The 24,269-nt window shown below is 39.2% G+C and overlaps 1 protein-coding gene across 5 annotated transcripts in view; it reads right to left on the reverse strand.

Moving 5' to 3' along the window:
- Positions 1-1,983: 1,983 nt before the first annotated feature.
- The window catches only part of LOC149162863 (putative cinnamyl alcohol dehydrogenase 1), a 378,702-nt gene continuing 356,416 nt past the window's right edge, over positions 1,984-24,269 (reverse strand). For all 5 annotated transcript variants that reach the window (XM_089437416.1, XM_089437415.1, XM_089437418.1 and 2 more), the window contains one exon: positions 1,984-2,508. In XM_089437416.1, coding sequence (XP_089293542.1) covers positions 2,306-2,508 — 203 coding nt within the window. In that variant the 3' untranslated portion in view covers positions 1,984-2,305. The remainder of the gene's footprint in view (positions 2,509-24,269) is intronic.

A 24,269-nucleotide genomic window follows, 5' to 3' on the forward strand; every position in this document is an offset into this window, starting at 1 on the left:
GTTTTTTAATTACTTGTAACCTTGTACGATTGTTGGTGGAACCTGACCCCTACGACTCCTATATGAATCTGGCTTCTGTGTGCTATACTTTAGAGATTGGTCTTCAATTTTCTAATATCATGTTAATTTTTCTTAACCCTAACAACTTGACAATTTACTAACTTAGCAGATTACACAAATTTACTAAATAAAAAACATGGCTAGGATTTTAACATAAACAAAATAATCAATGGAAGCAAAATTCAATACACCAATCTCACAATCACATGCACACATATTTCTGCCCTTCAAATCAACATTTCATTTATTAATTTCAGAACTTATATGGGCTCACTTCCTAAGATAATCACCTTCCTAGGAAAGTACATGCAAAAAGAACCTAGATGTGATCCAGTTGATCAAGTTAGAGATCTGTCTTTCGATCTGCTTGGCTCATCCGGATCCCCCTTACCATCCCTTGCACCTTCCTCAAACCTTGCACACTTGAATGAAAGTCCTTCTCCATTCGATAACTGAGATATCCTTCTCTCAATATCATGTGCTCACTAGATGTGTTGTGCGTCTTCTCCCTTAGCCTAGCCTCTCGTTTATAAGTTTGAGTATTTGACTAAATCCACAACCCTACAAAACGTTTGATGGTTAAGATTGATATCACATCACTTGAAATCAACGATTGTCTAATTCACTGATGCAAAAACTTTCGCATTTTATTATATTAACTCACTTTATCTTATAAAAGAAATTACTATGCAAACATTTTCGCATTTTATTATATTAACTCACTTTATCTTATAAAAAAAATTACTTTAATCACTAAAGAAATTGCTAAAATTAAGATATTATTAGGTGACCTCCTTACGGCTTAGACACTTAGGTCTATGCAGAAATACCTACTAGAACATCAACAAATTGATGGTTTCTCTACCTTTTCCTCGCAAAATAATCCCAGAGCACTTTTTGAGAGATTCATACATTGTGGGTAGAAATGACATTTGTTAGCAACATGAATTATCTTTGCAATGTAACGCAGATAAACTAGAAGGCAAAATTCAGGTGAAAGGGATTCAATACAGGTCTCTTGGTGTTCTTGCAAGGAAGAAGGAATAGATAAAGGCGGCAGAGTGCATGCAAAAAAAACTAATATGGATTCAGCATGGCCACGCCTATTTTTTTAAGAGCTAGGATACTCGTTTGCAATACAAAGCTTTTCCTTTTCCACTGGTAAAGGTGGCAGAGAGTCAAAGTGATCGTAAATAAATCTGGAAATTTGCTAACTACAGATATCAAATGCAGCATGCCCATTCAAACTTTAAAATTCAAATTTTAATCTCCCTGTAGAGGGAATGGGCATGGTGGAGGGGTTCCAGAGGTGGTGAACCCAAAATCTGTTTTGAATGAGATGCAGAGGGAGAAAAGAGGGGGAAGAGCTTGGTAAGAAGTTTCAGTTTTCATAATGGGGTCATTGCATGATGTAGTACTCAACATAATGGTCTTCTGTTGGAATTAACTTCATTTACAGCTGTCAGCATTAGAGTTATGAGGGAGGGCGTGCGATTGCGAAAGGAGTTTGCGAACGGTCTTATCCAGGATGATAGTGAGTAATGAGGTGATTTAGCTAGCCCATATCCCATGCTGTCCAGGGTATGACAGGTTATGGGCATAGGTACCTGAGTATAATACCTAGTACGGGTATGTAAATCAGACCCTGTAGTACACATTCCCTACCATAGATCATAACTTGAAAGATGCAGAGAGAGCAGCGCCTCCAAATGTGTCGGATTACAGCATTTATTGAATCAGAGAAAGGAATTAAATCTTTGAAGCTCTAAAGTTCAGTAGAAAAATGGTCACTGAGGATACTGGAATTTACAGGCAAGAAACTAACTATAATTATTGCATAATCATAAAATTAATTAAGAAACATTTATACCTTCTAATGGAAACTCATAAAATTTGTTGACTAAAATCAAAATAATAAACAGGTTGAGTAAATAGTAAAGATTGTATCGATTGCCTATTCACGAGACTTATCTCTGTGTTCACGAGAATAGAATGCCCAAGGGCAGTAACATAAATCCATGATGAAGTTAAGGCAGGAAACCACAAATGTATTCAATAAGTATGATGATACAATATACATACTGAGAGGCTATCTATATAGTACAGATGCCTCAGTCGTCTATATAATTATGGCTAATCATAAATAATGACCATATCATACGTCCATTATGATATAACATAATGCCAAAAACCCATAGAGATTTTCAATCAGCAGTGTCACATCCTGCACATTGGTTCTGGGAGCTCAATTTGCGACTAGAGAATTCTCAATGTCAATTACAAAGCGATATTTCACATCTTTGTTAATCATTCGTTCTAAGGCCTCATTAATATACTGGATTGGAATGACTTCAATGTTTGGATATACTCTTTCCTTTGCACAAAAATCAAGCATTTCTTGAGTGTCTTTGGTGCCACCTGTTACACTCCCTGCAATCGATTTCATGCCTGCATGCAGAAACCCAAGTATGGATGTTATACTTAGTGATTCAGAAGATAGACGAGAATTGTGCAAATAACACATTTATTTTTCCATCAACTACAACTGTATCAGCCTACTTATCCTCAGATTTTTACTTTTATCCTCAGATGATGCACCTTTAGTTTTTTTGGTAAAACACATAATGCACATAGAAATTTATGTTACCTTAAACCTAACACGTTTAGCATTTAAATAATGAATATATCTAACTTATAAATCATGGCTCTCATAGACAACACGTGGTTCTTATGGTCTGTAGTATATTACAAGTTCCATTCTACAAAAAATACTGCATGGATCTTGGTGCCACACACATACGCCTAGTGACTTGAAACCAGAGAACTCTTAAGAAATGAAATACAGTACAGTTGATGAATCTTTCCTCTTTACAAAAAAAAAAAAAAATGTATGGCATGGACTACTATTTTAGGAAAAAACCATAATTTATTAATAACCCTTGTAAATTTGGCAAGCATAGTAAACTTGGGCCCTATCTTCCATAAATGTATTTTAGAAAACCTTGGCCAATTGGTGAACTTAATTTGTTAACAAAGGTAGAAAGATAACCGATCGGCAAAGAATGGCACACATTGTTAAACATTGTAATGGTTTTTTTGGCCTAAGGACAATAACAATGAGATGCATCTAAGGATAATAATGCAATGTAATGTAATAAAGTGAGGAATAAGTAAATATATAATAATAAGATACGACATTTACGTTAATCTTATATTAAAGAGATTAGGTGAGTAGCTCTTGAGAAAATAATGAAACTTGCCTGATATAAATAGAACACCCTTGTATGCCATTTTTTAGCACAATGATATAATACTAATAACGGGATATATCATTTTCCATTTTTTTTGTCTCTTCATATTCTCCATATTTTAGTTTAACATTATGTCAGGGCAGCGCCTAACCAGCCATATATCGCGTATTCAATGCACCCGGAGATGCACGCGATATATGGCGTTAACGCACGAATTGCCTTTCTTTATTTAGTGACGAGTTTTCAAATTCGTGTATTAAGGCCATATATCGCGTGCATCTCCGGGTGCATTGAATACACTATATATGGCTGGTTAGTCGCTGCCTTATGTCAGAGCCATGCCACATTGATTATGGCATTGGCCCATGACAAGAACCATGCCATTGAAGGTGACAAGGCATTGTGTCAAAGAACAGTATCAAATCAAGTTCAATAAGCAGTTCGAGAAATAGAAATTATGTCCATGAGGCTGTTACATCAAAATTATTAAGAGAAAAGACTTCAATTAAATCACAGATGAGGTGAATCAATTTTTTCTAAGGGTCAAGTCATTGAAAAAGGGGCCAAGCTTTAAGAAGCAACTGACATCTAACCAAAGAGAAAACAGTCCAGCAGCTGTAGAAGTAGACCGACCCCAACCTATGATCAAAGGACAGTGAATTCAAGTTTGTTGAGCATGGTTGTATAAAGATTAGTAGATGTCTAGCAGCATACAAGTCTACAGTGACATGTATTGACCTGTTGAAGGAGGTGCTAAGGGTAGACAGATACTTGTGTGTATTGACCTGCAACATACAAGATAGTTGGACCTTGGAGCTAATTAAACTGCTAGTGACTGATAAATAGCTTGAGCCCACAAATCTAGAGCAGAAGATTGATCAATTCAACCTAGCATCATTGAACCTTTGAGAATGTACACAATAATTTATTTCTATAGAAATTCTCAGAGCACATATTTCATAATCATTCTTGAAGATGTAAGTGACAGCGATTTGAAATCTGTCTTTTAGAAGCAATATGAAGTAAATTCTCAGTTTTAAAACCCTCCGCTAATTGAAATTTTGTTTTAAACTGAAAAGTATGTTTTAAAACCTACTGCAAATTACAAACTGCAAAACCCTTATTGCATCTTGCAGTTATAGGCAACATTCTCAGAGGGGTTAAAAGTTGAAATTTGTAAGCGAACCTTAAGGGTTTATGTTCTATATTGGAGTTAGAAAGAATTTTTTCTTGGAGTAATAAGGTGATTGTGTATGGAACCAGGCACAAATTTTTGGAGGCACAAGCAGATCTGACCCATACCAATAATATTACGTCAGAACATCACATCACAAATTGAATGGGAAGAATTACCCAGCAAGGAAACAAAGAATGAAACTAATCCTTTCCTATCATGATCTTTGGGAGTTGGTCACTACAACATTTCAAAGACTAGATCCCATGACTAATCACTATAAGAAGAAAAATAAAAATGTAACACTACTCACTTTTGCTCTTGAGGTCGTCATTCTTCATCATATCAGATGCCTTAGCACTACTATTGAAGTATAGAAGAAATTATAAAGTTCATATGAAACCTCTAATGAAATTTATAATTTATTATTGAAAATCAAATTAGCAAATTTGAATATAACAAAAATCAATTCTATAATAAAACATGTCCAGTAAGAGCAAGAATTGAAGAAAACTATTTTCAATCGATACCGAAATTAAAGACAAAATAATGATTACTATTTTATTCATTAGCTTGCCTGAGTTGTATTAAAATTTCAAATCATCATTTTCTTCTCAAAATGAAACTTCAACTGAAGAAGTTGTAGGTTTGCTAATCCAAGAACAACATAAAAAGAACGAGTGTGAAGGTCCACACAGAGCATTTACAAGAAGGCTCAAACAAAGAGGCCAAAACTAACGTCATGGCAGAGACAAGCATAATAGGTAATCAAGTGCAAATAATTATATAGTTTCCAAGGTAATTCACAAAATACCAAATCCAAATTTTGCAAATATTGTGGTGGAAATAATCACAGTGAAAAAGATTGTTTTCTAAAAAAAGAAAATGACGATGAAAGGATTGGAGGTAGAGGTTGTAGTGGCAAGGGAAGAGGATAAAGAGATCAAAGCGATTTTGCAGAAAGTAATACAATGGTTCCTATCACTGAACAGAGAAAATAATAATCTTTTAATAGCCAGACACAGAAGTCAGTGCATCACGATGCATTTGGTATATTGATTCTGGTACTACCAAACACACCATTCATAAAAGAGAAGCCTTTTTCCGAGATTGATAGATGTGAAAATGTAGATATTGTTTTGGCTGATAACAATATACATGAAGTACAAGGCGTTGTCCCCTTTGTTGAAGAATGTAACTAGTGTCAGTCTTCATAATTGTCATTGTCAAAATAAATTTTATTGTTAAAGAAATTGACTTATTAAAGCATGGGATTCATGCTTGGGTCAATAATTTTTAGGTCAAAGCATCCATTGAAGACTTATGGGTTGTCTTGAGCCAATAGAGTCATTATCATTTTTATTAGAACCTTCTTGTGATTTTGTATCATGTGAAAAGAATTATTTTTGAGTCAAAAAGGTCATTTGTCACCTCCACACCAAGTCGGCCCTATCCTCATGAAGTCAGCCTGGATTAGGGCTATTCGGCCTAGCAAAGAGGCTACATATAGAGAGGCAACTCGACCTATTTGATACACTCACTCAACAAGTTCGATCTACAAGAAGAATAAGTAGAAAAAGAGAGCGAAGTTACTGGAGAAGGCAAGACGCTGGGAAGACCTAAATCGAGTTCTTGGGCAATCTATATCTCACACGTGCAAATTTTTTGGGCTGTTGTTGGGGCCGAAGTTTTGAATCTACTGCAGGTCCGAAATTCTGAAGTTGGAGGCCGAAAATGTAGCTAGGGGGCCGGAGTTTTGGATTGTAGTTGCAACTAAGAAGCTGACACTTGGAGACTTTGGTTGGGGTCGTCTACAAGAACAAAGAGTTGTCTTGGTGATTGGAGGAGGTCTTTGTCTAGGTATAAAGGGTCTTGGATTATCTCATCTTGATTTGAATCTACTAGTGGAAGAGTTGGACTGGGTTTTCCCCTTGGAGGGGTTTTTCCCTGGTTGAGTGCCTACATCTTGTGTCTCTTGTTCCTGTGGTCTTCATATACATATAATTTGGTAATTTTTTGATGAAAGATAAACTAACAAAGAAGTAAAAGAAACCAACATAAATCAAAAGTAATTATCAAGAAAGAGGAATCAAACCCTAATTGATATAAGCATTGATTTCTCAACATGGTATCAGAGCTAAGGTGAAAGAACTATTTTGAAGATCACTTTGTTGGCTATCAACTAAAGGAAGGAAAAGCAGTCTTAGAAGAAAAAGTTACTCCCTCAATGGCAAGTTATTTGAAGTTGGGACTCAATATCATGAAAATTGCAGGAAGTTGGATTGGAAGGATCATCTACAATCTATCTAGGAGAGTCAAGAGTGAAGGATTCTTGGTTGCACTTATAGGTACACTTGATGATGACAATGCATGGATAATTGATAGTGGAGCCTCAAGACATGACGGGAGAAAGTGGAAAACTTCATACTCTATCAAGAGAATCATCATCACATGTAGTGGAGCTGGGAGAAAACAACAGTTATGCAATCAAGGGCCTTGGATCTACATCATTGACGCTGGAAAGTGGAGCAACGCTACACCTCAAGGACATCCTATCTGTCCCAAGTTTGAAAAAGGATTTACTTTCCATTTCTTTTTTAGAAGATAAAGGACTCAAGGAGATAGGGTTACTTTTGTAGATGGTAAAGTTTTGGTTTGGGGAAAGGATTTAAGTATTGAAAAGGCAAAGGTTATTGGAGTTCGTGAAGGGAGACTATATAGAGTTATATCACCATCTCCTTAAGCCCTAGTTCACATGGAGATCAATCCTATTGAACTTTGGAATAGAAAATATGCATAGACGATATGTGGATATTCATTATAAGATAATACCCTCTCCTATTCAAATGGTAAAGGGCATTCCCAACATCAAGGAAGATCAGGAAGAAGTATGCAAGGGATGTGCTTTGGGAAAGAATACTAGAAAACATTTTACAAGCAGTGACACTAGGTCTAAGGAAATATTAGACCTCATTCATTCCAATGTGTGGGCCCATGTCTAATAAATCTCTTGGAGGCCATCTTTAGTATGTCACCTTCATTGATGATCACTCTAGAAAGACATGGCTCTATCTTCTCAAGACAAAGGACGAAGTATTTGAAAAGTTCAAGGAATTTAGATCTCAAGTTGAGATCTTAACTGAAAGAAAGGTAAAGACTTTGAGATTCGACAATGGAGGGGAATACACTTCAAAAGAACTTATTGCATGTTGTAAAGAAGAAGTTATTAAGAGGGAGCTCACTGTTCCCTACAACCCCTAACAGAATGGAGTAGCAAAAAGGAAGAATAGAACTATTGAAGAATGCACAAGGACTATGATATTTGATCAAGATCTACCAAAACTTCTATGGGGAGAAGCAACCATGACAGCAGTATACATACGAAATAGAAGTCCTCATAGAATCCTTGACAACATGACACCGGAAGAAGCAATCACAGGAAGAAGTCATGTGTGGACCATCTCTGAATCTTTGGGTGTCTTGCATACATCCATGTTCCAAAAGAAAAGTGAAAGAAGCTAGACTCTACAAGTATAAAAGGTATCTTCGTTGGTTATAGCCTTTCATAAAAGGCTTATAGAATCTACATCAAAGAAGAAAGACAAATCGAAGTTAGCAGAGATGTTACATTTGATGAAAACCATGCCTACAAAAGATCTAAGGATATACCAATCAAATCTGATGAATATGTACCGCTATTTGAAGAAGAAGAGCAACATGACAAGGCACCTGCAAACCATGAAGAAGAAGGACCAAGTGCGTCTATTCAACCTATAGTCATTCCCGAAACAAAGAAGAGGCCAAATTGGTTAAAATCTACACTTGAAGATGCTGAAGGGCACAAAGCAACTAAAGGATATTTCAGAGAAAGCAAAATACCGAAAAGATGCTCAGGATATCTTTCCCGAGACAAAGAAGAGGCCAAATTGGTTAAAATCTACACTTGAAGATGCCGAAGGGCACAAAGCAACTAAAGGATCTTTCAGAGGTAGCAAAAGACCGAAAAGATACTCAGGATATGCAACATACATGACGAAGTTAATCGAAGCAGAACCAACTACCTTTGAAGAAGCCGCTCATCAAGAAGAATGGAAGAAAGAAATGCAAGAAAAATAGCAATCTATCATGAAGAATGGGGTTTGGGAAATCGTTCCTAGATCTAGGGGCAAATTTGTTGCCACTTCCAAATGGATTTACAAAATCAAACATGTTGTAGATGGAAGCATAGACAAATGCAAAGCCAGATTTGTTGCAAAGGGTTTCTCTCAAAAGGAAGGAATAGATTACAAAGAAACCTTTGCTCCTACTGCCAGGAATACTACTATTAGATCTTTGGTTTCATTTGTTGCTACTATGGGATGGAATATCCATCAAATGGATGTCAAAACAACATTTCTAAATGGAACCATGGATGAAGAAGTATATATTGAACAACCAGAAGGCTTCGAGATAAATAGTAGGTATACACATGTTTGCAGACTCAAGAAAGCTCTTATGGCTTGAAGCAATCTCCTAAGGCTTGGTATGCAAGGATGGATGCATATCTCTTAAGGATTGGGTTCGTCAAAAGTTTTGCTGATACAAACCTTTACATCAAGATAGTGAAGAATGAACCAATTATTATACTTTTATATGTGGATCATTTATTCATTAAGGTGTAGAGCATAGAATCCTAGAATGCAAGAAAATGTTGGTAGCAAAATTTGAAATGAAAGATATGGGACTCCTGCACTATTACTTGGGCTTGGAAGTTTGGCAGAAACCCGGTGAGAAATATCTTGGTCAAGGTAAGTACATAATCAAGATGTTACAAAAGTTCGGTATGATCGATTCCAAGCCTATCACTACTCCCATGATCACAAATCTCAAGAAGTTAAGAAGCTCTGACTCTAGTCTGTTGATTTATGGTAGCATCGGATGTGCTCTAAGCCTCAAAATTTGTAGGGAGGCTTGGACATATGTATTCCACAATACCCAGAAATCGTTTTGGGAAATTCCACTTGGAGACAGTTTTATTAAAATAATTAATTATTTTTAATGGGTGCCTAAGTCTAAACTTAGGAAATTAAAATAATTAAAGGGTATTAATCTAATTGTGGGTGAAACTTCTAGAAGAAGACGAGGATCAAGCCAAAATGATCTGAGCCATTGATTAGAATCTAATCTAGGTCGTTGGTTCTCAACAAAAAGATTCTAAGAGGAGGCTTGATAGGTATTTGGAAAACACATCGAGTGGGAGATCAGAGATCAAATTTTTGAAGAGACTAGTGCATGGTTGACAGACAAAAGTTTGAAGTGATGTCTTGTAGTGAGGGGTAGGGATAGTTCTGGTTGGAGATTTCTCCCGATCCGGGAATACTCAATAGAGGAGGCAGAGAGAGATCCGGGAAAGGCTGCGTAGAGGCTACGCTGGGCAGCGTAGGCTGACGCAGAAGTAGCACAGCCTTGAGGAGATCTGTATTTTTGCTCGAAGGGTCAAATACTGAAGCCGGAAGCCGAGGTGTGAGACCAAGAGGACAAAATCGAAGTCTCAGAGGCAAATCGATCAGCAGAAGGGGTGACGCTGTCCCTAGAAGCTGTGGCACTTGGCCTACACAGTGACAACAAAGAGGCAACAAGGAACAAGCCATTCTGTGGCTAGATCAGTCGAGATCGCCAGTGATAGTGTGAGGTATTTCTCACTAAATCTTCTGTTTGCCATATTCTCTGTACTGGATAGCTAGCGAGGCATCCAGAGATTATATTCAGAAAAAAATTGCTTAATAATACAAACCCTCAACTGCTGCACCAATTTTCCCGCATTGGGTTTTTCCGAGGATATTTGTCCAAAAATAACTATGTAGATGTGTGTGATGATTATTTCTCTCCTGTGTTGTATTTAGTTTCCGCAGTTTTTATTTGTGTAGGTTGCAGTGTATTTAATTTGAGATTTGTTGTAGCACATAGCAAGTAAATTGTTTAATCAAATTAACAATTAGAAGAATTCACATTAGTTGCTGCAGTAGGAATCGAGTAACTGATTTTTCACATGGTATTAACGCACAGATCTTGAGCAGAAGAGTTCAAAAGCAGAAAGCAAGAGGAGTTCGAAATTACAATAGAAGCAACAATTCGAAACCCCAGTAGGCAGCGCAGTCCTTGGGCTAGAAGGTCGAAGTTTTGAGGAGAAATTGATTTCTTTGAGTGAGTCAACAGAGAAATTCGATCTCTAGATCGAAGCTTTCCAGAGGAAGAAGGGAGTAGCGTATTTTTCCTTGCAGAGCAGATCTTCAGTGGGGACGCAGATATTTTGCAGTAGTTGCTAGCAGAATTGTGTCAGTGGGGGAGAAGAAGACACACTTGAGGGAATTTCTTCCTCAGAGAATTCCTATCCAGGGAATTCAATTTCTCCAGTGTTGAGCAGCAATGGAGAGGATTTGATCTACTAACTCACGTAGGGAGTGCGTACACCAGCCCAACAGCAGCGCAGAGGAGAGAAGAGGCAGTTCGCCATTTCATTGGCAGAGATTGCAACTCATGGGTTGTGAGATCAGGATTTGTTGGAGGGTGCATCCAACTACGTGATCTGGAAGGCAAGGATCTCATGCCTTATGGATGAGCACGATCTCAAGACCTACGTTGAAAGTGTGGTAGTTGTACTCGCAGATCTAGATCTGCTCAAGAAGTACAAGGCTTAGATGGCAAAGGCCAAACGATTGATCCTCAATGGGGTGAGAGATCATGTAGTGTGTCACATTGCCGACAAGGATAATGCTCGGCAGATGTGGGAAGCATTGGCCATGCTATACGAAGGATCTTCCCTGCAGCGGAAGATGTACTTGGAGCAGAAGATGAGATCCATGCAGATGCAGAAGGGGGAACGCATTGGTCCGTTCCCTACGAAGCATCAGGAGATCCGAGATTCGTTGGCAGTTGTGGGGTCAACACATCAGCCTACTGAGATGGTGAGGCTGGCCGTGAACCCAGTCTCTGAAGAATGGAAAGTCTTTGTCCAGAGTATCCTGGGCAGAGAGAGACTGCCAGATTGGGAAGGAATGTGGGCTGCTCTTCAGCAGCAAGAGATGAGAGACTTGGTCAAGTGCAAACTTGACACTGGCAGCAGTAGTAGTGCGACGAAGCTAAAGGAGGAGGATGAGAATGCAACTGTCGCGTCTAATGGGTAGTAGGAGTAGCGGAATAAGAAGAAAGATGTTTCGAAGATCAAGTGCTTCTGATGTGGTGAACTTGGTCACTACGCTACACAGTGTCCTCTCAAGAAGAAGGACAAGGATGAGAAGCATGATCCAAAGGCTTCATCGACACAAATCAAAGAGGAGGAGTTTGTCATGATTGCCCAGAGGTGGGGTGATATAGAATTGTAGTTTGAAAGAACTACGGACGGGCAGGATCCTTGAGGAGTCCACCTCTTAGATCAATACCTTGCTAGGGGAGCCCAAATTAGAAGTAGCAGGATGGACTAGTGTCAGTTGGTGCAGAAGAGTGTTGGAGTGACAATTGCAGTGGCTAGGAGCACCAGAGACTGAGAAGTGCAGAGCTAGAGTTGGCAGCAATGCAGTTAGCACAAAGCAAAGTCAGTAGCAGAGCAGAGGCTTCAAAGGGTCAGCGCAGAGACTAGCAACAGTCAGAACTCCAACAACAGATGCATCATGTTGAACAATTGTTCAGTAATTTTGGATGCTTTTCCGTTGCAGATGCAGTAGCAGCAACAATTGGAGCAGGTTGCAGTGCGGATGCAGTATTGGCAGTTGTAGTGCCAACAGCAGCACAGATGCAGAATTTGAGAGGGAGTTGCAGTACAGATGCAGTGTTGGCAATGGCAGGGTCAGCAACAGTACAGATGCAACATTTGCGCAGTAGTTGATGGGCAGTGATGTCAGACATCAGTAGCGCAGAGGGAGATGTTACAGAGCAGGGTGATGCTTCAACAAGTTGCATTACTAGAGCACATTCCTTGCTAAGAGGGAGTGTTGATTTATGGTAGCATCGAATGTGCTCTAAGCCTCAAAATTTGCAGGGAGGCTTGGACACATGTATTCCACAATACCCAGAAATTGTTTTGGGAAATTCCACCTGGAGAGAGTTGTATTAAAATAATTAATTCTTTTTAATGGGTGCCTCAGTCTAAACTTAGGAAATTAAAATAACTAAAGGGTATTAATCTAACTGTGGGTGAAACTTCTATAAGAAGACGAGGATCAAGCCAAAATAATCTGAGGCATTGATTAGAATCTAATCTCGGCCGTTGGTTCTCAATAAAAGGATTATAAGAGAAGGCTTGATGGGCATTTGGAAAACACATTGAGTGGGAGATCAAAGATCGAATTTCTGAAGAGAGCAATGCAACAATTGTCGGAGAGAAGTTCAAAGTGATTTCTTGCAGTGAGGGGCAGGGATAGTTCTAGTTGGAGATTTCTCCTGATCCGAGAATACTTAGCAGGAGGCAGTGTGAGATCCAAGAGAGGCAACGCAGAGGCTACGTTGGGTAGCGTAGGCTGACACACAAGCAGCACAGAGCCTTGAGGTGATCTGTATTTTTGTTGGAGAGGTCGATTTCTGAAGCTGGAAGCCAGGGTGTGAGACTGGAAGGAAAAAATCGAAGTCTTAGAGGCAAATCAATTAGCAGAAGGGGTGATGTTGTCCCTAGAAGCTATGATGCTAGGCCTACGCAGTGACTGCGCAGACACTGCACAGAGGCAGCAACGAACAAGCCATTATGTGGCTGGATCAGTCGAGATCGCCACTGATAGCGTGAGGTATTTCTCACTAAATCTTCTGTTAGTCATATTCTCTGTACTGGATAGCCAACAAGGCATCTAGAGATTGTATTCAGAAAACTACTGCTTAATAATACAAACCCTCAACTATTGCGCCAGTTTTCCCGCATTGGGTTTTTCTGGGGACATTTGTCCAAAAATAACTATGTAGATGTGTGATGATTATTTCTCTCTTGTGCTATATTTAGTTTCCACAGTTTTTATTTGTGTAGGCTGCAGTGTATTTAATTTGATATTTGTTGTAGCACATAGCAAGTAAATTGTTCCATCGAAATAACAATTAGAAGAATTAACATAAGTTTTTGTAGTAGGAATCAGGTAATCGATTTTTCACATAGTCTCGTCGATCCTACAAGCTATCGTAAGTTGGTGGGCCCTTTGATGTACTTGGTAAATACTAGATCTGATATATGCTTTGCTGTAAATATTCTTAGTCAATTTCAGTTGGAGCCTCGTCATGACCATTGGATCGCTGCCAAGCATATCTTGAGATACCTAAGTGGTACAATTCAATGATTCATCATTGCCTGAAGTATGATGGAAAGGAAGTTAAGTTAATAGGTTTTGCTAATTCCTATTGGGATGGCAATGAGAATAATAGAAGAAGCACTAACAGTGGCTATTTCAGTTTGGGATCTGCAATGATTTCATGGATGAATAGAAAACAAGATCTTGTTGCGTCAAGTAGTGCTGAAGCTCAATACGTTGTTGCATGTGAAGTGGGAAAAGAAGCAGTTGTCAGATTTGTTTGAAAGGCCACTTGATCCTGATGTGATAAATTGTGATAATCAAAGCAACATCAAGATGTCTGAAGACCCGTGTTTCATGTTAGGACGAAGCATATCAATAACAAGTATCATTACATTAGGAGTTTGGTACAAGATGGGGTCGTGAAGCTACGATATATTTCGACGGATGAACAGGTAGCTGACGTATTGATGAAATATCTTCCAAATAAGAATGAATATTTCAAAAGCATGCTTGGATTGGTCAATGTTACAGATTTAGTTGATAGGGAGAGATGAAGCATCTTGTGGCAACAAGATGCTTGGGAGGACATCTGGCTGGCCTATGTGTTGGCCTATGTGTATATCAAGTTAAGTAAAATAACATCACAAACACTTATCAAAGCAAGAGAAATCACCCTAATCTAGTTGCCCTAGATTTCTGAACATGGTATCAGAGCTAAGGTGGCAACAACAAGGAAAGGTAGATTGAAAAAGGATACATAAGTACCAAGCACAAGGAGATCATCAAAGATAACTAAGAAGCATCAAGGATTATCCATCTCATCACAAGGATCACATCATCTAGAAGGAACAACACTTTGAAGAAGAAGACGACCTCAAAGATCCTACCTCCATTCAAAGAAGGATTCTACACTTGAAGCATTCTTGGGAAGCTTACACGTCCTTGAAGAAGATCATCAAGCAATCATCATCAAGGAGGCATCTTTAATTGTGTCAACAAAAAAGTAGTGGAAGTCAACATCATCAAGAAGGCATCAACTTGAAGATATCATCATCAAAGGATAATCTTCACTTGCCAAGTAAGTATTCCATATTTTATCTCTCACTCTGTTGAATTTTGTGCAACTAAGCGAGAAATTTCTTTAGAAAATAAATTAAAAAAAAAAACGCTTTATGAAGAGAATTACTTTCAAGTGGCTCCACAAGTGCTAGGCTGGGTCTTCTAGATGGTCAATTCAACTTGCATAGAAACTTACATGATGACTAGTTGGCTTGACTTGAAACACTCTCATTCAGATCACATGATGGTTATATAAAGAGGTTAATCCGCTTTCATTGATTTGTAATTTGATCATGCACACATTCCTCATTTTCTCTACTACGTGAAGCTATTCAAAGAGATGTTTAAGGGTCAAATCAAGTGAAGAAATTTCTCTTCTATCTTTTATTGAACATTGTGATTTGGTTTTTCAATATTCTGTGATCTAAGCTCATTGATTGGTCAGAGATTATAACTACTTCAGGCATGTAACTAGGTCGAGATTTACTTCAGATCTGCCTCCACAAATCTAGATTTGATACATTTCAAGTCTGCCTCACACAGATCTAGATTCGAGCCACCTCGGGATGCCATTTTAGAATTTTGATCTGGTCCGACCTTATGCCTTCACAGATTTATATTCTATCTCAAGTTTGATCCTCAGAAGGGAAGAAAATCTGAGATCTATCTCTGTGGTATGGTGAGAGGATCAACCTCTTGTTTCAGATCTAGCTGGAAGACATTGTGAAGAAGACCTTAAAACTTCTGGGAGCTATTATCAATGACAGATCTCTTATCATCACTGATGATCTCTTTCACATTGGTGATAAAGTTCTTGCATGAATATTTTATCTCTCACCATTAGCAGATTTATTGGAACCCTGCTATTTCATTTCATCATTAGCAGGTCTAGTGGAGATTTCTCTCTCGCATTTCTGGAGATTTCTTTCTTGCATTATTGTTTGGTAGATTTCGTATTATTGGCAAGATCTCTATCTTGTATTATCATTGGTGGCAGATCTCCCTTCTATCAAATCTCACACTTCAGAAGATCTGTCCTAGTTTAAAAGGGGGTAATGTTGTTGTTATCGAGAAAAGGGGTTTGTACTTTGCTTATGTATCCCTGCTGAACATTTGATGAATATCTAATAGAAGAATATTCTTGTAACAGCCCTGGTGAAAATTTCATGTAATAAAAGTCAATAAAGGCAAAATAATAACCACGGTTGACAGGACACTTATTCCAAGCTAAATGTTGGGTAAACATCCTAGTGGGTGTTCAATTGGTTTATTATGGCCAAGGAAATTGACAAAGGCAATGGTTAAGGCTTTGGAAAGACAAAATGACATTTTTGGCACATTTATTTATGAAAATAATGGAAATTATGATAAAAGAAAGGTGAAAGGTCACAAGTTGCATGTGTGGAGGAAAATGAAGGAACATAATGGAAAATGAAGAAAATAAGGCTTAATTGATAAAAATGCTTTTGAGGATCAGTTTGTAACCTTTTAGCCAATTCAGTTTTTGAGCTCTCTCAGTATTCTCTCTCTCACTCTTAGACACTTAGAGTTTTCTTGGAACACTTTGACATTGGATCAAGAAAGGAAAAGAAGGCAAGAGGAAGGAGGGAGCAAGCAAGGAAGAGAAAGATCAAGCAACTCCACCAGTGTTCTTTGCACGTATCAATTTGCATGTGTGTTTTCCTTGGTTGATTAGGCATGCATGGTAGTGCATGTGGTTTTTTGCTGTTATGGCATGCATTTTGTTAGGTGTAACAATGTTTTCAACCTAGCCCTGCCATTTTTGGATAGCAATGGTGTGATGGGGTTCTCACATTTTGGTTGAGCTGGATTGTCGGATGGATTCAAAGTTGAGTGAGGTGGATCTTCGAATGATAGAACAAATGGCCTAGTAACCCCTAAACTGGATTGTGGTTTCCAGTAAAGCCAAATTTTTTGTTCCCTCGGTGGACCTAGGAATCCTCGACCGGTGAATGGCAGGAAATGCGGTAAAGCCTAGAGGTGGTTGCCCTTGATTAGGCCTAGGAATCCTTGTCGGAGAATGGCGAGATATATGGTAAATCCTAGAGGGTGGTGTCTTGGTTTAAAGCCTAGTGATCCCTGGATCGAACTGTGGATTACAGTAAACCCTGAGAGACTAAGAGACAGGAAAATTCCTCACGGTGTAGATGGAGAAATCCGGTGGCATCCATGATTGTTTTGACCTAGTGATCTGGTGGAGATCATGGTAAAGCCTATTATTACATGTTTATTGTGTTGGCCTAGTGATTCAGAGTGGACTGTAGTAAAGTCTGGTTTCTATTGATGAGGGAGAGGTGGTTTAGCCTCGGATGCCCTGGTTGGTTCTTTTGGTTTGAGTCCCACATTCATGATTGGAATATGGCACGGGGGTGAATGGCTGAAGAGAGAATTGGCTCAGCCATTCTATGGTCGGGTGGAACGTGGTAGTCCCATCCCGGGTTGGATTTTGAATTCATTAATAAGAGGTTCTTTCCTTGATATCTTATGTATAAATGTACCGGTTTATATGTGGATTCTATCGTTGATGTATCCTTGATATTTTTGTTGCTATTATGCTGGTTATAAGCATGTATTATGGCAATGATGATGTATGGCTCTCCTCATGTTTTGATTTGTAAATCAATGAACAATGTATCTATGACCTAATAGATGATAATGCAGCTAATGATATAAGGGAACAATGCTTCTTAGCGATTCTCAAATAAGTATGAGACCCCTATGCTCAGATATGTTGTTTACTCCTATAGATTACATATTTGTAATATGTTTGTGAAATGCCCATCATGGTTAGTAGGGGTCCAGTCAAGCCCTTGTTCAAGTAATTGCATTAGTATCATCACTCTACTGTTATCTTTCTGTTCTAAAGGTGTCAATTAGTTTTGGGAAGTGACCTGGGCCTGAAAAAGTGGCTCAAATCCCGGGGACACAGGTACATCACTAGACAGAAAAGTGACTGGATGCTGGCATACCATGTTGTGGGAGCATCCAGAGGGCTCTAGACGCATGCATGCCCATAACAAGGGAGTGTCTGGGAGTTTAATGGTCTAGAACTTTAGTGGGACCTAGGAGTTGGTTACTTGAGAGGTTGGGATGGTTCATGGGAGTCTTCTCGCTGATGTGGAAGGTCTGTATGTGTGTTTTCGTCGATTCCACTTCCTTAAGGTCATCTAGGAGGTTGAAACCCATCATAGTAGCCTCTCGTCACATGTTTACCCTGGTTGGCCGGTTACTTGGGTAGATGTGGGAGGAGGGTGTTACAGAGTGGTATCAGAGCATGGTTCACCCCTTGGACTGGATGGGCAGTGTGTGTTGGTTATGCATTCATGTCGTTTGCATGTGCGTTAATCATCCTTGTGGTCTATATGCTTGTTGCATATGCATGGTGTTGGTCATGGTTGTAGTGATGTTGCCATGTGAAGGAGGATGTTGTTGTTGTGAAGTGTGTCGTCATGAGTGTATGATTGATTACATGTTGTTTATGCTTGTGTATCGTCCATGTACATTGGTATGGTTGTTGTTGTCATGCATGAGGTCATGGTATGTGTAGTTGATATGATCATGCATTGATGACTGGACTCTATCTAGAATGATGTTTATGTGTTGATGCAACTATTTGTTATATGTATATATGTTGTCATACATGTATTACATTGATTGGTTGATCTTGCAGTTGAGATATCCTCCCCGAATTTTGCTAAGGTACATTGGTTTATTATGATTTGGTTTCGCTGACATAGTATGCCTTACAGGAAAAAGATCAAAATGACTAGCAAGATGGTAGACTACAAAGTTTCTCCCTATGAATTAGATGAACAACGTGGTGTTGGGCACTCTTCTGATTTAGTAGACACATTGAGAAGCTTGAAGGAAGAAATAAGGAGTTGTCAGGCAGGAAATGAAAAAATCATGCAGGCACAGGAGAAACAAGTAGAGGTTAATGCAATACTCCTTCAGAGTTTGTTAGAATTGCACCGATAGGGGCCACTTTGGATCAGCCATGGACAGGAGGATAGAACTAATGGGGCATATGGCAGTAGGTCTCATGGTGGTCACAGGTCGGATAAAGATGACACAGTGAGAGATGGTAGGTTGTTGGATACTCCAGATAGGAGAGGTGATGGATACATGTATTATTCTAGTTTTGGTTCTGATAGGCATCATGATCGTCATCGTTATCATCCTTATAGGAGGAGTGATAGGGGATACTTGCCAGATGAGTTTAAGAAAGAAAAGCCACCTACTTTTGATGGAGACTTGAAGAAACCAAAAGATGCAAAAACTTGGATACTTCGGATGAACAAGTTCTTTGAGTTACATGAGTACATAGAAAACATGAAGGCCATAATTGCTATCATCAACTTAAAGGGAAAGTAGACATTTGGTGGGAAGATGTCAAGTGGGCAGAGACATTACGATGGAGGAATTGAGCTGACATGAGTTCAAAAGGCTTTTTAGGAAGAAATACTTGTTAGAAAGGTACTACGATAGTAAGGCCAAAGAATTATATGAGCTAAAGATAGGATCAATGACAAACAAAGAGTACATGACTAAGTTCCAGGAGCTATTGAGGTATGTACCGTATCTTAAAGATGAGAAGGCTAAAGTTTAACGATTTGTTAGTGGTTTGCCATTAGCATTTAGAGATTAGATTGAGTATGATTAACATCGGTCAATTGAAGAGGTTATTGGGAAATTGAAGCATTGCTATGAATAGTCAAAGCGTAAGAATAAATCTCAGCAAGGATGGAAAGGGAAGGATAAGGATAAAAGTAAGGGCAAATGGCAGCCGAAAAGAACAAGGCCTCAGAATGCAGAAGAGAAAGAAAATGTGGCACCACAATAGAAGTTCAATGCAGCTAGACAAAGCAATGGGTCACAGTAGCATCATAGAGGTGATGGTATTGGACAGTTGGAGTGTTGGACATGCGATAAGGAACACCATAAGAGAGATTGTCCATAGATCAAGGTGGCAGGCCTTATATAGTACATAGGAGGCGCAGACTATTGGGGATGTTGGTCAGAGCATTCCTCGTATCTATGCAGCACTGGATAACAGACAGGCAGACCATCAGGCATCTATCATTGAGATGGATGGTAAGCTTTGTGATCAAGTTGTTTCTATTTTGATTGACCCTGGATCTAATTATAGTTATGTTAGTCTTGACTTGGTGGATAAGTGTGGTTTGAATAAAGAAGTGCATGCAGAATCTTGGTTAGTGCAGTTGGCTACAGGTACAAAGAAGCGAGTTCATCATTGGGTAAGAGCTTGTGCATTTGATTTGAATGGTATGCCTACCGCAACACATTTGAATGTATTACCGTTGGGATCATACAGTATGTTGTTGGGCATGGATTGGTTGTACCTTCATAGGACCAAGGTGGATTGTTATGACAAAGCCATTGAGTGCTTGGATGACAATGGAGAACCAAGAGTCTTACAGGGAAAGAAGAAAGCCACATCAGTTAGGATGGTGACAGCTATGCAGGCAAAGCGCAGTCGCAGAAAAGGGTGTGTGTTATTTGCAGTGCATATCTCTAGTGACAAAGGTAAGGAAGTTGAGGATGAAGAAGTTTTGAGAAGATACCCAGTTCTACAGCAATTTCAGGATGTATTTCATCTAGAGATTTCAGAGTTGCCACCTCAGAGGGAAGTAGACTTTTCTATTGAGTTGGTACTAGGGGCAGCACGAGCATCAAAATCACCTTATAGGATGAGCACACCTGAGTTGGTAGAGTTAAAGTTGCAGCTAAAAGCGATGCTTGAAAAGGGATACATTAGGCCAAGTTTATCACCTTGAGGCACACCAGTATTGTTTGTGAAGAAGAAGGATGGTACTCTCAGATTATGCATTGACTATAGGGAGTTGAACAAAGTGACCATCAAGAACAGGGATCCATTGTCGAGGATTTATGAATTGTTTGATCAGCTAAAGGGAGCAACAGTTTTCTCAAAGATCGACTTGAGATCAAGATACTATCACATACACATCAAGGAAGAGGACATTTACAAGACAACTTTTTGGACTAAGTATGGGCATTATGAGTTTGTTGTAGTTCCATTCAGTTTGACTAATGCTCCAACTACCTTTATGTGTTTAATGAAAAGTGTGTTGCGTACCTATTTGGACAAGTTTGTTATTGTGTTCATTGATGACATATTGGTATATTCTAAAAATGAGGAAGAGCATGCTGAGCATTTGGCAGCAGTGTTGATATTCTTTGTTATCTCTACACATTTTAAGAAAATTTTGATATTGTTGAGAGAGAAGCAATTGTATGCAGCAGTGTTGATATTGTTGAGAGAGCAGCAATTGTTTCTTTCAGACTGAGGTACATTACTTGGGACATGTCTCCAAGGAGGGCATAGCAATGGATATAGAGAAGATAAGAGCTATCATGGAGTGGGCAACGCCTAGGAATGTAGATGAGGTGAGATATTTCATGGGATTGGCAGGTTACTACAGGGGGTTCATCAAAAACTTCTCGCAGATCGCTTATCCTATCACATCATTGCAGAGGAAAGGTAAGAAGTTTGAATGGACTTAGGAGTGTGCAGCTAGTTTTGAGCAGCTCAAGTAGTTGTTGACACATGCACCAGTGTTAAAGATTGCAGATCCAGACAAATAATTTGTAGTATGTACAGATGCTTGCAAGAGAGGACTTGGTGGAGTCCTTATGCAGGAAGGACATGTAGTGTGCTATGAGTCACGGAAACTGAATGAGCACGAGTAGAACTATCTGACACATGATCTTGAGCTAGCAACGATCATACATGCATTGAAGATGTGGAGGCACTATCTTCTTGGCAGGAGGTTTGTACTGATGAGTGATCACAGTGGGTTGAGATACTTGTTTGACTAGCCGAATCTGAATGCCAGACAAGCTCGATGGCTAGCCATGATCAGTGAGTTTGATTTTGAGATCAGATACCTCAAAGGAAAGGAGAACAAGGTCACAAATGCGCTTAGCAGGCAGATACAGGTAAATCATATGGAAGCTATGAGTTCCTATGAGATAGATCTACAGTATAGGATCTTGCAGGCAGGTTAGCAGGACGTCAGGTATATGGAGATTGTGCACAAGTTACAGTAGAGTACAGGTAGCAGTACAGGTATAGGTATGTAGTGGTACAGGTATAGGTACAGGTGCAGGTGCACAGGATGTGGACTATCATCTCATGGTGGATGGATTGGTCAAGTTTAGAGATAGGATATATGTGCCAGACAGCAGTAAGCTCAAAAGGTGATCATGAGGGAGTTTCATGCGAAACCATATTCAGGTCACCCAGGGTATCAGAAGACATTGATTGCAGTAAAGATATTCTATTATTGGCAGAGTCTAAAGAAGGATGTAGCAGAGTTCGTGGCTAGATGTTTTGATTGTCAGCAGGTAGAGGCAGAGTGTAGGCATCTAGGTGGACTACTACAGCCAATTGCGATTCCAGAGTGGAAATGGGAGATCATTTCCATGGACTTTATCATAGGATTGCCGAGGACAGAGAGACAACATGATTCCATCATGGTTGTTGTGGACAGGTTAACAAAGGTTTTGCACTTCATTCCAGTGAAGTCTACATTCTCAGCAAGTGATGTAGCATAGGTCTTCATCAGGGACATGGTTAGATTGTATGGAGTTTCGAAGAAGATTGTGTCAGACAAGGATGCAAAGTTCACTTCCAAGTTTTGGAAGAAGTTGTTTGCAGGTTTGGGCACAGAGTTGGCACTTCCAAGTTTTGGAAGTTGTTTGCAGGTTTGGGCACAGAGTTGGCCTTCAGTACAGCTTATCATCTTCAGACGGATGGATAGACTGAGAGGGTCAATAGGATATTGGAGGACATGTTGAGGATGTACGTGATGCATCAATAATGAAAGTGGGAAGAGTATCTTCCACTAGTAGAGTTCGCCTACAACAATGGGTATCAAGAATCTTTGAAGATGAGTCTGTTTGAGGCATTGTATGGGCGGAGTTGAAATTCTCTCATCAGTTGGAGTGATCTAGTTAACAGAGTGTTGATTGGACCAGACATGTTAGCGGAAATGGAACAGGAAATGCAAGTAATCAAGAAGAATTTGAAAGCAGCACAAGATAGGTAGAAGAGCTATGTAGATCAGAATAGGTCGCTCAAGGAGTTCTAGGTTGGGGAACAGGTGTACTTGCGCATCAAACCAAAGAAGAGCTCCTTGCGGATTGGATCATGTGCCAAGCTGGCACCCTGGTTTTGTGGACTTTTTAGGATCATTGAGAGGATTGGGCCAGTAGCTTATCGACTTGCACTGCCTTCGGCAGTGAAAGTCCATCATGTTTTCCATGTGTCATTGCTTAGGAAGTATGTTAAAGATGTTGATCATGTGATTAACTAGTCTGTATTGCAGGTGGATCCAGATGGAGAATTCCAGCCGGAGCCTCAATGTATATTACAGAAAAAGGTGCTCATGCTCCGGAACCGAGAAATCGAGCAGGTTAAAGTGCAGTGGAAGCACTTTGGGCCTGATGAAGCTACATGTGAGATAGCGGATCAAATGCGAGCTATGTATCCTTCATTGTGTGTTGGTCGAGGCAAAGCAGTTTTGGTATGATGTTTGGTATATGTTTTGACATATGTTTCGGTGATGTTTTGATCAGTGCTGCGAAAATTGCGATATTATTGTGATAACATTAAAGAATCGCGAGTTATTCAAAATCCCGATAAACTTGCCCGATTACTACGCGATTTTTTTCTCCAAAAAATCGGTGAAAAAATCACGCTAACTTCAAAAAATCGCGATAATTTTGAAGTTATCGTGATTTGATGGGAAGTGATCGTGGGGGTGGCGGATAGCACGTTTTTATAAAGGAACACATGATTTTTTTTGTCATTTTGAACAGACAACGGTGTGGATTGAGAGCTGAGGAGGAGAGGAACGTTGGAAGGCGTCTACTAGGGCAGAGGAGGAGGAAGCTTAGAGATTTTAGCATCCCAAGCAAGAGAACTTCGTCTTTGGATCAAATTTCTCAGGAAAACCATGGTTTCCAAGTATGGGCACTAAATTTAGCCATTTTGTTTTGGTTGTTTTCTTGTTTTTGCTTCGGTTTTTATAACCCATTGTTTGTCAAAGATTTTTGAGTGGATTTGATGGTGTTTTTTTTTCAATTTTGTTGCATAGAGTAGAGAGAGTTCATTTTGGATTGCATTGAGGTTTTTTTGTTTGTTAACTTGTCTAAAATTCAATGTGTTATGTCATGTATGTAATTTTTTTTAATTTTTGTAACTTGCAATTCTTATTGTGCCATAGGTTCAATTTCAAAGTTCAAACTTCATCTTACATTAAAACTCAAGAGTTCAACCAAGTTACAAACATGCCAAGGAAATTGGACTCTCTCTAGGAATTTGATGAACCTGATGGAGGGTTTGATAGATTGAACTTGTCTTGCAAGTTGCGTAGGCAGCATATGTCAGGGGGGGTTTATAGATTGAAGTAT

Source organism: Pinus tabuliformis, chromosome 5_2 (assembly GCF_031772625.1).
Source record: "Pinus tabuliformis cultivar Carrire ecotype Pingquan chromosome 5_2, CPIR1, whole genome shotgun sequence".
NCBI lineage: Eukaryota > Viridiplantae > Streptophyta > Pinopsida > Pinales > Pinaceae > Pinus > Pinus tabuliformis.